This window comes from Vanellus vanellus (genome assembly GCF_965231255.1).
Source record: "Vanellus vanellus genome assembly, chromosome: 9".
NCBI classification, from domain to species: domain Eukaryota; kingdom Metazoa; phylum Chordata; class Aves; order Charadriiformes; family Charadriidae; genus Vanellus; species Vanellus vanellus.
Window position 1 is genome coordinate 20,887,035 of NC_138914.1, and position 14,123 is coordinate 20,901,157.

Here is a 14,123-nt window from a genome sequence, read left to right on the forward strand (position 1 = left end):
GCCCAATATTTCTGATTCCACAATTGAGGGGGTGCAATATCAATAGAGCCCCCATCAAACGGGTGCCTTGTCAACACATCTCAATCTAATTGTTAACGAGCGACCTAGTGGCACTGGGGGGGGGAATTCCTTAGGGACTGCCAAGGAGCCCGATGCTAGTTAACGTTTTTAGCAGCGATAAAGAGGGCTGTGTGGAAAAAAAATGGATGAGCCGCAGTTTGGACTCGTGCAACGATGGCGGAAATGTTCGTAGATGGGTACAAGACGTACAAACGTTGGAGCATCCTAGCAAAAGAGGCAATGAGCGTGGGCCTGCGTCTGACTCAATATGACTATTGTCACGTTCCTCCCTGGGGCATCTCTCCTCTATTCAGTTACTGAATTTGACAGACTGGGTGATTCCTTCTGGTCTTAACGTTTCATGGACACGTTCAATGGATGCAAGTGAGAGACAGCCCGGCCTGAGTCACCGGATGGCCAAGGCGTCTTGGATAATTATAAAATAAATAAATGCAGTGATGATATAAATGCACGGGGTGAAACCGCTGCTGGGAGCGGGATGGAGATGGTGCACGGCTTTTCTTTGCGCCGGAAAAGGTGGAGGGGAGCTCCATCCTGGGCTGGGAGAACATCTCTGGAGCAGCGCTGTCCCACCAGGCAGCGAGTCCCTGGCTGCCCTCCTCCCTTTCCTGCGCCAGGAATGATGCTCAAGGCAAAATAACAGCACCTTGTGTGGTTTTTTTTTTCATGGATTTTTGCTTTTTCAAGAGACCCACAGACTGTTTTGGGTAGGAGGCGTAGTAAACTTGCCTGTGCTTGGTGTGACGGCTCCTCTTGACGGAGCGCAGCTTCAGAGGTATGGTGCTCCTCGCGCCGATTTGCTGCAAAAAAACCCAAACATCGCTAAGCAAAAATTTCACTCCTTATTTAAAGAAAGGGACTTGAATTAAGTAAGCCAGGCTGCTGGGACCACTAAAACCAGCCGCAAAAATAGGTGGTCGCTACTAATACACTGCTAACCACTGCTGCTGTGGGTAGATGCCCACTATTTCTTTCATGTTTTTTCCATTTCTCACCGAGCTGGGAAGCGGAACCGTGGTTGAGCGGCATCGCTGTGGCTAGAGCCGGTTTGGAGGCAGAATTCCCACTTGGCGGCAAGCGTTGGGATTCTGAAATTTGCAGTGGGATATCCGTTCTCTCATTCCAAACAACAGTTATTTGGCCGCGTAGACCTCAATTTTTTCAAATACTGTTTTTTCAATGTCGTTTTAATACACCGTTAGGACAGTATGTATTCTAATACATAAATGCTGTTTTTATAAGAATTAAATTTGGGGAGAGAAAACGCGTTTTGCTTTCCGACGGTATTTTCTGCCGGTGTCTGGGACTGAGCTCTCCCATCTCCACCGGCTACGGATGCCACGTGTTTTTATGGGGCAGCAGCTTTGCAGCCCTCAGTGTCAGGAGGCGAATCCCAATTCTGAATTTAGGGGCGTCAGCGTTCACGCTGGAGGAGCAGCGCCCGCAGACCACGCTTAGTGCGGGTGTCTTGCTGCAGAGCCAGGTGGGATTTGCTCTTTAGCCTGGAGCCGATCGGTTACTCCCTCGTTGCTTTGCTTTATTATTATTGTGCGATTCCTCCTTCAGCGAAGCGGTTTTCAATCTGCAGCCGAAAAATATTCCCAAAGCGCTATTTTAATATTTATTTTCATCCGGCTTCCTATTACTGTGGCAACATGCACTTTGAATTTCATTAGTTTTATGCATTTAAGTTCCCTTTTTAAACCTTTATAAGGTCAGACCCTGCTTGGGTAAATCAACAATTTATTAAATTTGAGATTGAGAGTAATATTTTTCCTTAAACAGCTGTAGATCACAGGTAGTGGGGGCACGAGGGCTTTTTTGAGAAATACTTGATGAGCATGTGCAGCGGATGATTTCGTTACCTAAACCCCCCTGTAATTACATAAAACTCTCCCACCGCAGGTTCGTTCCTGCGGTCTGCCAGCAGCGCGTGGCAGGGTGCCGGCACTGAAATGGGGTGGGAGGTGGGGCGTGCAGGACCTCGCGCCGTGCTCTTCAGCAGAAGAACTCAAAGCTCTTCGCCACTGAAGCTGCTCCAGAGCTCCCTGGGGTCCGCCAGACCCTCTCCCCAAGCTCTGCGTGGCAGGGAGCAGGCGCTGCGGGGTGCTGAGCATCCTACGCGGGCTATGGGGACCACTGCCTCACCAGCGGCGGGTGCCATGCCGAGCTCAGCATTGCTCCTTCTGAGTATCTGGGGGTTTCACGAGGAGGTCTCCAAGCCCTGTCCTGGTAACCTCATGCATCCCAGCTGGTTTTCTGTCCAGCCCAGAGTCACATCACCCAAAATAGGATTCAGCTGGGGGGCAGCCAGCCCACGCGAGCCCCTGCTCCCCACGCTTCTCTATTTAGTAATGATTGCCAAAGCAGAGCTGATGTCCTCTCTCTCTCTTAATTTCCCACTGGGAAACAAGCCCTCGGTTGCTTTCACCTGTGGCTTGCACAGGGGCAGCTTGACCATCAAGAGATTATAAGTAGTTGTCCTCCTGCCTCCTTTGAGCTTCTGGAGGGGTTTTCCTTCAATAAACAGGGCTCTTTGCAGGCTTTTTGTTTCACAGCAACTCATAAAAGTAGATTGTGAGAAGGTGGTTTAGGGCGCGTTGGCTGTCTCCCTGCAGAAGGGGCCCCGTGATCGGCAAACCAGAGTTGCCGCTGCCTCTTTGGGCACTGGTTTGTGCTGGAGAAGTAACGGGGAGCCCCTGGCTGGCGGGAGGCAGCACCGCCCCAAACTTCTCATCTGTGTTTTCTGTGTAACTTTCCGACTAAAGTTCAACTCGGAATACAGCGAATAATTCAATTGCATCTCTGCTGCTGGGTTACATAAGAGAAAGCTGAAATTGCGCCTCGTTTCGTAAGGTATAGCGTATCCTTCTGCCGATCTGAACAGTTTCCCCGGTTTGCAGCGTGGTTTTCCTGTGCCTCCTTGGCTGAGCTGGGGCTTTGGGGATGGAGAGGGTGCTTTAGAGGTTCTCTGCGTTGACCGGCATCATTTGAGTGTACTAAATCTGGGCTTATTCTGTGTATTTTTAATGATGTTTCAGCACGCTGAGGAGACCGGAGCAGCTGGACCAGGCGGCGGGCCAGCGGTCAGCATCCCCCTCCCTCGCACAGACTGTGCCCAGCTCCCAGACCCCCCGGGAGATGAAGGGCCGGGGCCAGCCCGGACCCCCGGCGGAGGGACCGCGGAGGATGCTTCAGGTGGACGCCAGGAGCCAAGGCTCAGGGAGGTCTCCCTCGGTGTCGCCGGAGCGGGGCAGCACCCCGACCTCTCCCTACTCGCTCCCGCAGATCGCCCCCCTGCCCAGCAGCACGCTCTGCCCCATATGCAAGACGACGGAGCTCACCTCCTCCCCGGGACAGCCCAACTTCAACGCCTGCACCCAGTGTCACAGCAAAGTCTGCAACCAGTGCGGCTTCAACCCCAACCCACACCTCACCCAGGTAACGCTGTCTCTTCCTTGGGCGACCTTATCACCCAGTTCGGGTGGGCGGTGGGGTGGCCACGGCCAGGGTTTGCAGGGAGAGGTTCTTCTTGTCTCCATGCGCAGAAGTTGCGCCTTGGCTTTTGGCAGCGGTGAAGTATTGCCCAAGAGCAAGGGTTCTGCTGGTTAATCAGGGGATAATTGTGGTGATGTGAGCTATAATGAGATGCAATGGGGTTAAATCAGTTAAAGGGGAACGGTGGACCACCAGAAAGGTTCAGTCTCTGTTGCTGGAACTCCAAAACGCTGGGCTGAGAGGAGGTCCACGTACGCAAAACTGCTCTGAAGTTGAAGGAGTTGACCAGAGGGGTTGTTGGCAACCCTGGAGTGTCGATCGTCTTAGACCCTGACTCATCCCGGGTGATGATGTTTCGGTAGCGGGTGAGTTCCAGACAGCATCGGGCTGGGTGGCAGGAGAGAAGTGTGAAGTCGTGCGCCAGGAGATGGTGCCTCGCTGGGGAAAGTTTTTCGCGCCGTGTGGGATGTGTGAGAGGGATGCGCCGAGTCCCCGGGGGCGGCTCCGGCAGCGAGCTGGGGGGGTGTGTGTGCTGGGCCAAGGGCCTGGCTGGGACAGGGGCCTGGCTCCCTGTGCCCATCCATCAGGTCAGAGACCTCCACGCAGGATGGGAAGGGACATGGATGCTTTTTTGCGGGTGTTAAGAGCCAAACCGCGGGGATTCCCGCTCTCAGGCTTAATAACAGGAAATTTCAGCCACCATGCCACTCCAGCATGTGAGAAAACAGGATTTGGGCACTGAAGTCCCCCGGGTACCTACATTTTATTGCCGTTTCTGGTAAGCACACAGTGCTTGCTCCTGACACCAGACATGGCGGTTTCTAAACACCATTGTTTGAGAGAGACTTCTGCCTTCCAGGCCCTTTTCCCGGTGGAAGGAGAGTTGGGGTGCTGATACCCCTGGTATAGCGAGACATAATTAGCTGGGTGCTGCTTTTGTACCCCTCTGAAGAAGTGCTTACCCCTGTGAAGATCGGTATGAGGTCTCGGACCTTAACCAAGGGCCCTGAGGTGGAAATTCAGCCTCCTGCAAGGAAATGCCAGGGGTCCCTTCTGAACTGATTTGCTAAATAATTGTTTTGTTGTCCAAGCATTGCATTGAAAGTTAACCAACTGCTCTGGAGAGTAGCAGTTAAAACAGCAAATAAACAAACAAAAATGCCCCAAGTTGCTCAGTTTCTGCTCAGCCTGGACCTGTCTCCTCTGCCTTGGCCAAGAGCTTTCCTGCAGCGGCCCCCGCCCCGAGTCCCTCTTGCAGATACCCACATCAAATGTGCGTGTGCCCGGAATTTCCGCTTAGCATCTCCAGTCCGTCTCTCAGCATCTCTAGGTCTCTGTCCCCTCTGAAACGTGATCGCCTGTGGAGCGTTTTTAAACATCGAATCTGAAAAATTGGACCTGGGACGAAAAAAGATGGCGGGGGGAGGGGATTTTTGGTTTGTTTTTTCTGAGTTTAATATGCATTTCAACGGCAAGCAACATTATGACTTGTAAGCAGGTCGTTGAGGGAGCTGGAGGATGGCAACTGTTGTCCAAGAGAAGTTTTTGGAGCTTTGCATTGGCAGCCTGTGGGATGGGCTGGCTGGAGGAGCAGCGGTGGTCGCCACCATGGTAGAGCGTGATTCACGTTCCTCAGCACAACCGCTCTCGTGGCTGTTCTGGAGTCGCCCAGAAAGGCGCCTGAAGCAGTCTGGTGGCATTAAAAAGGGTTAACAGGAGGCAGATCGGAGGTCACTCTTATTCTTGAAGGTAGGAGCCAGGTTGAAAAGGACCTCCAGAGGTCATCCAGTCTCAAAGCAGAGAGCAGGCGAGGGAGCTCCGGGCTTTATCCAGTTGGGTCTTGGAAATTCCCAAGGGTGGACCTGTCGGTCCCACCTGCTCCACTGCTTGACCATCCTCACAAGGAAAAGCATCCATCCAGTCTGGTCCCTCAAACCCAGCAGGTACTGCAGGGTGGCTGCATGGCATTGCAAATGAGGTGATTTGTGGGGTTGTATTTTCCATTTGCCTTTCCTTATGAATATATTTCCACGTGAATAGGTGATGTTTCTACTTTGGGCTGCAGTAGGTATGGATTTGTAAATTCTCTTTCAAGGCTTTCTGGCAGGGTCAAATCATCGAAAATACCGCATTTTCTAAGAAAACCAAACCCAAGAAAACCAAACTTGTGTTTTACTTGGTACGTGCTCTCCTGCAGGAGCTGTGGGACTGCCAGAAACGGCAGGTGTGGCCAGGTGGGAATTCCAGCTGTTGTCTGGCATGACACAGCCACGCGCGTTGACTTTGGAAACCCCTTTTGGGAGCCTGGTGTTGAAAAATAAGGTGTTTATATAAGCTTGATGTGTCTTTTATACATATATCCTATAAAATAGCTTTTATATATAACTATATCTATATATATAAATACAATAACAACAGTGTGAGCTATAGTCCGTCATGCTCCGTTCTGCCACTTATGAGTACCAAGAGCAGATTTTTCCGAGGAGGGTTAACAGTACCCCCTAGCACAACACCTTAGCTCAATAATTAGGTGATACCTTCTGCTCAGAAGCAGGTACATTCCTTTGAAACATTATTTTTCTTTGGTTTTTTTTTTTTTTATTCCTTTTCATGTGGCTTTATGGTTATTTTATCTTAAAGGCAAGTAATGAATTTCTATCATGACGAAGCAGTTGGCCTCTGTGGCATCTTGAGTTGATCGCTTGCTTTTTTTATTCACTCTTTTTTTTTTTTCCCCCTCTTTATTCCTTGGAGCACCAGCTCGTTCCTGTTTCACAAGACTGGGCAAACAGAAGTTCCTGTCTGCTGTCGGTGTCACTCAATATTTTATGTGTAGATAATCATATTCTTCCCTCTGTTCATCTCCGCGCTCTGAAATAACTGCTGCCATCGTTTTCAATTTGGTCGCGTGCTGGCGTGCCAGTTTTCTCGTTCATTCACTTATTCCTGAAGGTCAGCGCTCTTGCCATAGACGGTTATTTTAAGCAGGGGGAAACGTGAAGCAGGGAGCTGCGCTGGCACCATTAAAGACGAGAAGTTATGAAATAGCACGGTAAAATTTAACAGTTTGTTTTCGCGCCTATGTAGGAAATGGGCTTTTGAATGGAGATGTGCTATTTGAAATGCAATATTGCAGCCCTGATGTTCTAGTAGGATTTTTAATTTCTCATTAAAACTTTTTTTTTTTTTCCAGTTTTTCTCAGTGTTGTTGAGGGTGGTTTCTTTTTTTTTTTTTTTTGGATAGCTTGTTCTGCAGGACCGTACCAGCAAGGCTGTCATCTCCTCCGGGGAGGAATAGCTCAGTTTCAAGCTGGTACAATAGGTTTAGAAAATCCTCTTTTTATACATCTTTCACTTTGTAATGCTGCTCCCGTGGCTTTCGCCTGACTGATCCTGCAGCATGTTCATCTGATTGGATTTGCTCTGTTTGGTATCACAAGGAGTAACCTGCAGGCATCCTTTCTGTTTCTCTGGGGTTTTGAAGTGCCACTGCACATGGCTAATTTGAGAAATTAATTTCTTCTTCAGTGTTCTCATAACATTTTGGGGCTTTCTTTTAATGCATTTCCTTCCCATCCGAAGTGCTAAGCCGAAAAAATGTAGAGCTTGGGTTTGATTTTAATCAAGAGCAGTGGCACAGCATTAAAATACGTGCTTTGGTTAGCACTGAAATGAAACTCAAAATGTCTGGCTGCCTAATAGGTTTGTTTGGAACCGCTTTGGGATTATAGAAAATCTTTGCATTCTTCCTTATGTTTCCATTGTGCCTTTTTTTTTTTTTCTCCATTTGAAATCGTGTTCATCAGATGCAGTTTCATAAGTGTACAGATGCGCACAATAGATTTTTTTTTTCTTTTCTTTCCACCCTGAATAAAAGGAGCATATTTATACAGGTATGTTCTTCACCAAATTACTTTCTTTTTGAAGTCCCTGCTTTTGTCCCCAAGCCATTCTGAAAGTATCTGCTGTATTTGTGACTGTATGAAGAGGTAATACTTATCACAGAATCATAGAATGGTTTGGGTTGGAAGGGACCTTAAAGATCATCTTGTTCCAACCCCCCTGCCCTGGGCAGGGACACCTCCCACCAGCCCAGGTTGCTGGTTCCAAGCCCCGTCCAACCTGGCCTTGAACACCTCCAGGGATGGGGCAGCCACAGCTTCTCTGGGCAGCCTGCGCCAGTGCCTCACCACCCTCACAGTGAAAAATTTTTTCCTAATATCTAATCTAAATCTGCCTTCTTCCAGTTTGAAGCCATTCCCCCTCATCCTGTCAAATAATAATACTTGTTAAACTTCATTTCTGGTCCACGTTTTTAGCTGTGTTTGGGGAGATTGAAGAGATTCTTTGTACTTTTTACATTCTGAATATAATGTAATAAGAAAATATGAAATATTTAAAATATTTGAAAATAAATCTGTTCCCTCTGTGCTCCGTGCCACATAAGATCATCACCAACCTTTGATCACAGACCTTTGGCAAGTGAAACGTGAAAAGTCTCAGGGAGGATTAAAAACTTGCTGGTTGGTTTGCCAACAGCGGTCAAGGTTGTGTTTGCAGGAGAGGAAAACCTCTCAGGAGCTCTTGAGTTATCTGTAGCGGGAGGAGATAGCCACAAAAATAATTTAAAGTTTTTAGGTGAGTGTTTGAACTGTATGGGTGGAAAACAGACCATCAGCTGAAGAGACGAGAATGAAATAGTATAAGTGTGAATGTAGAGTATAGGGCTGTATTTATCATAACATAACAGCAGATGGTTTTCTGCTCAATGTTGTAAGAAAATTCGGGTGAAGCGGAGCGAAGAAGGAGGAGATATGGGAAGAGACAAAGTGCTCGGCAGAGCATCTCTGCTGGTAGGAGGAGGGTTCGTCGGCACTGGAGGGGTGGCCTTGGTCCAAAGCCTTCTCCAGCCCAGCTCCACCAGCAGGAGAAGTGCCTGCCCACAGCATCACCTCATTCATTTAGCAAATGACTTAAAAAAAAATAAATAAATTAAAAAAATAAAAACCACCATGTCAGGGAAATGGCAAAGGTGTTCATACGCTGCTCTTCCTGAAAGCCAATTTCTCATTTGGGTCATTGTCTTGATTTTATACTTTACAGTGTGTTAGTGTCCAGTTTTTGGTAAAACCTGCCTTTTTTGGGGGGGGAATTAAGGGACCCACCTGAAATCTTGATGCTTTGGGAGGCTTTGGCTTGACTTGTGACCACCGGTTCAGCAGCGCCGCGGGCAAAGGGCTGTGCTTAGGGGTGCCGGGGGGGGTTTACTACTTCTGCATTAAAACGGTGGCCATTGTGAAGAGCAGTAAATCCCCGATCCGTTCCTCTCACCCCTCTCCTCTCCTGCCTGTCATTCACTGAACATCCAAACTTTTACAGGTCTCTGATGCCCGCCGTGTGGGCAAAATCCCCGTTGGCCTTGGTTGTTTGAGCCGGGGGTCTAACAGATGCCATCACGGTTTGGCGGGGAGTAGCCCGGCGTGAGGTCCCCTGTGCTCTGGGTGGCCCTGAAGTCATCAGATCACGACTGTAACTTATGTTTCTGTAATTTATGTGGCTTGAAGCCATGTTTTACAATACGTTGTGCTCTGATGTGCTGCCCCGTGGTTCCTGGGTGTCATCAACGTGGTGGTTTCTGGGGCTCTGGCTGCATCCAGCGAGCTCAGGGGGCACCAAGGGGTGAGCGCTGGGTGAAAAAGGGTGAATATATTGCTTGCCAAGAGGTAATTAAACAGGATTTTTATGAGGCATTTAACATCCGCTGTCCCTCTCTGCCTTATCACACAAGCGGTCCTTTTCCTTCCTGGCTCTTCGCTGTGGGGCGATGCTGGCGTGGCATCCCCTAAATTTCCAAGTTTTCTCCGGGCGCGGCAGCTCTGAGGTGGATTTTTAGCTCTTTGTGACGGGAGGGACGGCAGAGGAGGAGCTGCCGGATTACATTTACGCAGCCCCTTCTCGTGCTGAACGGGAAAGCCGACAAGGTTTTCTCCTGCCCTTGGGACCTCGCCGGCTATTCATTTTCCCCGTCTGTGAAGCAGCCTCCGGCCCCGGCTGTTGGCGCGCGTGCAGCGCCGCGTCTCCAGGAGATGCTGTTGTGCTCGGACGGAGACACGAGGCCGCGTTTAGAGCTCCCCTCTCCCCTCAAAGAATGAGTGTTGGGTCTGAAGAGCGCTGGATCTCCTAAAGCAGATCTCAAAATGGGGTAATATTTAATAATAAGTGTTTCTTCAGTCCGGCGTCCCCGGGGGAGGATTTCACCCCTGGGTGTTGTGCTCGTGGTGGCCGTGGTAGAGGAGCTGGGGGAGGTCAGGCAGTGGGGCTGGCTCTGCAAGCAGCCGTCCTCCCTTCTCCGTGCCTTTCGGCAAGTTCAGGAGTATGTTTTTGTGGGTTTTGTTGTTGGTTTTTTTCCTCCTGTGATCAGATGGAGACGCAGGACGGCCTGGGGCAGGAAGGGTTTGTGCGCGGCTGTGGCGGTAGGCAGCTGCGTGCGTGCGTGCGTACGTGGTGAGGCTGCACCCTGCATCCAGCCGGACCCCCGTGTCGCTGAGTCAAGTCGCTCGTTTTGGAACAATTTCTCTTTTGAGATCATCCTTCCTCGTGGCGTAGCTGCAAAAAAATAAATCTGTCGTGAGTGTTAACGGTGCAGATCCGGGAGAAATTTTCCACTGGATCAGGCTGCGCGCAACAGGAGAGGAAGGCGAGTTTTGTTCCAATTTGCGGGTTTTGTTTTCAGCAGAGCTTCAGCCAGCGGTGACCTGTGATGCTCTTCGCAGGAGCTGGGGCTCGTCGTGGCTCCTGCCTTCTCGTAAGGATGGAGCAATTTGGGCTGCATCTGCCCCAAGAAGCCCCCACCGGGGCAGGGATGCTTGACCCAGTGTCTGGCCGTGGGGCAGCTCCTCTCCCAGTGCTGGGGGATGGCTGGGACCAGCGCTCGATGGGGATGTGCCCACCTGAAGAAGCCCTACAGCTCTCTTGAGGAGCGCCTTGTGCTGTGGGCACGGTGGAAAAGCTAGGCGCTAAAACCACGCTTTTTCGGGGATTGCAGTGAATATGCTGTGTGTTTTCGTAATGAGAAGGTATTGATAGGAACCTCGAATTTATCTCTGCCAACAGGTTGCGTGTATGTGTGTGTATCCTGTATTTTAGCCCTTCCTCACCGCTGCCCTTCACCTCTTAATCCCCTTATCCCTACAGCAAGTATCCCAGCCCTCATTTCTTCCTGGATCTGCAGTGTTGCAGTGAAGAATGCTTCTGTTACCTCTTGGTTGGACTATTTTTTTATTATTTATTTCTGCTTTTTTTTTTTTTTTTTTAATGGGGTAATTAGCACTGAATAAAGCAACTAACATGGAGCTGGAGATCTTGCTGAGGCTTTCTACATACGAATGACTCCTTTGCCTTTTCAGCCCCTGCTGCAGCCCAAGCAGGTGTTTCTCCCGGCCGTCCGCAGTGATGTGCGACTTGTCTGTTCGATACATCGCAATTTTAAGTCGGAGCCAACAACAAAAATAAAAAAAAAAAATAATAAAAAGCTCATGAGTAATTCTGGCTGTTCCTCCCAGTGTGCCGCCTTTCGCTGCGCTCTGCGTAGATGATTCAAATAATGCAAAATTCACTTGCGGAAAATGTCAAAAAATATCTTGGCTTAAAACGTTTCCCGGTGACTAAGAGGGCTGGTGGTGCTCACGGTGGCTTCCCGCTGCTGATGGCTGGCTCCGATGAGCTGCGGTGGCAGGGACCGTGCTGCGGGGACACATCAGGCTCTGCAGTGACACGTTAAATTGTTTGGAGGGGACGGGACAGCGTGGCTGCCCACACGCCGGGGTGATGCTGCAGTGGAGAGGGGGGTAATGAAAACAACTGCAAGGAAAGACGAATACTCCTGAGAGGTGGGAGGTGGCCCGTGTTCTTCTTGCCATCTTCTTCTGCTTGATAAATACCAAGCCCAGCAAGCCACACGTGCCACGCCGCCGTGGTCTTTCCCTCGCTATGTGAAGTTACCGAGCTGTCTGCTTGGATGAGACGTGGTTTTCCTCTAGCTTTCAACTCGCATATCGCTCCGTCATTGGAAAAAAAAACCAAAAAACTAGCCGAGGATGGGAAAGGGCTGTCAAGCTCTCCAAAACAGAGCAGGGTACCGAGTCGGAGAGTCCCCGTGTTTTTTTGAAAGCTTCACTGGGTCTGTTAATTTGTTTTCAGTTCCCTCCCCTGGACATTCTCAGGCAGGGGAATAAGATCCTTTACAGCCTGTGGTGGTGGATGGAGCTGTGTCACTCACGTGGATGCTGCTCAAGGTTTTCCTACCAGTTGAGCATGTGAAGTCTCACACGGGGTCGAGCGTCCCTCTGGGTCCCGCTCACTGCACACAAAATATCCCAGAGAGCAGCAGTTGCCCAGGGCTTTATGGCCCTCGCTTGTACGGTCGTGTTTGCGATGTGTGCTTGGTGGGAAAACGCTGCGCTGCCTTTGGGGAGCCCTCAGGAGGAAAATTCAAGCGCTCTCAGTGCCTCGATGGGGATTGAGTTAATCCCAGCCGAATTAATTCCCATTTACCATCTTTCTACAAGCAGCAGAGATCAGAGTGGTTATAACTGGGGGGTTTCAGGTGCTCCCCACTCTGCACCCCCTACGGCACTGTCTCGGGGGAAGCGTCTCCAGTGTGGGAGAGCCCCGGTTGAGGGGGAGATGCTGTGATGTGACTCTTCCCACCCAAGATGGTAACAACATATGAGGTCTGTGTGGTCTTTACAGATAGCAGTGCTTGGAAGAGGTGGTGACATCTCGGCAGCATCCCTTTTGACCTGAATTTTAGCCTCTCAGCGTTGCTACATGTGGCTCCCATCACCGAAACCCCAACTTGCTTCTTCCTAACCCTGTCTTTTGTCTGTCTCTTGACTATGGTCACATTTAGGTGCTAAAAGGGGATTTACGTAGCGTAGCAGACTGAAAAGCATCAGAAACTTCTGAAAACAGCCCTGTGAATGCAATAAGGTGTTTGCGGGACAGGAGTTTGTGTCTGCTGAGGTGTTCCTCACCACTTCAATCCAAGCTCGTACAGCCTTGGTCACAGACCAAGACCCTTCTATCGTACCCAACTCCTCATCTCAGAGACGTGATACACAGCCGTGCTTCTGGGCAGCCCTTATCTGAGGGGGTACGGTGCTAATTGCACTATGAAAACTGGTTATTTTAACTCTGATTGAAATGCTGTTTTATCTAGGCGGTAAACCTTTTGGTCAAGGACAGCTGAAGGGTGGGATGTTTCAGTTCTGGATTCGGTTCGTGTTGTAAATAGGCTGTGCTGTTGGCTTGGCTTTCTGCTTCGGGTGAAGTCAAAGCCAAGTTGTTGGAATGGCTCAGTAGGGAAATCCGGAGGGCGAGATGTGGTCTTAATGGGGTGGGAGTAAACTATGCGGCAGGTCTGTGGGACTGAGGGTTTGTCAAAACGAGTTGAGGCGTGGGCGTAACGTGGCACTAAACCAGCTGGAAGTCAGATTTGAAGACTGAAGGTCCAGCATGTCCCTCCCCTATCCTCCCTTGCCCCCTTGGATGCCTATCTGCTGCATCTTAATTGGTCCCCAACTGCTTGTGGAGCAGCCCTGCTGCCCAGTTGCTGCTCACGAAACGCCCCCCCAAGATGTGAAGAAGACTTAACGTTGACTTTTTGCTCCCTCCACACCTGCTCTGCCACCCCCTTGCTGTGTCCGAGCCGTGGTGGTTAGACTGACCAGACCCTTGGGCTGGAGACCTCCGTAGAAGAGACCCCAGTGGTGAGCAGGACAGACACGCCCATCGGTCCTGTGGAGAGGAAGTTTTGGTGCCCACCTACCCCCAGCCGCCCTCTCCCCCTTCTAACGAGCACGACACAGCATTCCCGTTAGACGGAAACAGAAGCACAAACACTCGGGCTCATATGTTCAGCAAAGCCTAGATTATTCTGAATCATCCAATATCCTTATCAGCGCGCTACAGACGGCGCTTGCATCAGTCACAGCACAGGCTAGCAGTGTCGGTGGCAGCGCTCTGCCGGCTTTAATTGCCACAAGCGAGCAGCTATTTGAAGCCCTGTCCCCAAAGAGCAAACGAGCTCGTCACTGCGCGTAACTCGGCTTTGCGGGGAGCGCGGGCCCAGCAAGCGTTCCCCATTAAAAGCCTGCTAAGGGTGCAAACGTAGAAGGGCGCGCGTATAGCGAGGCACCCAGCTGGGTGTGCTGGAGTGGGGGTCACTGCTAGGCTTGGCTGTAGGAGTGGGAACTCCCCTTGGGATTTCAATTTTGGTGGTTCCCACCCCCTCCCACTGCCTCTTAATTGGAGAGTACCCTGACGCCTGAAGGCGGAGGCAGAGGGTAAAGGTGGAAAGGCCGCGTCCCTGCACCTCCTCGGGTGTGGGCTTCCTCCAAAACCAGCTTCACCGTGGCTCTGGGCCACACATTGGTTCTGCTCGGCCCCTCCTGTGCTCTCAGATGTGCCACATCCCCTTTCCTCCCCAGAGACGTCCCGTGTTTCTCCTGCTCTCCTGGAAGGCACTGCCGCTCCTTCCCCCT

General features: G+C 50.5%; 1 protein-coding gene across 1 annotated transcript in view; it reads left to right on the forward strand.

Moving 5' to 3' along the window:
* BSN (bassoon presynaptic cytomatrix protein) overlaps positions 1-14,123 on the forward strand; it is a gene marked incomplete at both ends in the record, with an annotated part of 99,071 nt that overhangs the window by 22,123 nt on the left and 62,825 nt on the right. The window contains one exon of the mRNA XM_082487827.1: positions 3,123-3,522. Within this exon, the coding sequence (XP_082343953.1) occupies positions 3,123-3,522 (400 nt within the window). The remainder of the gene's footprint in view (positions 1-3,122; positions 3,523-14,123) is intronic.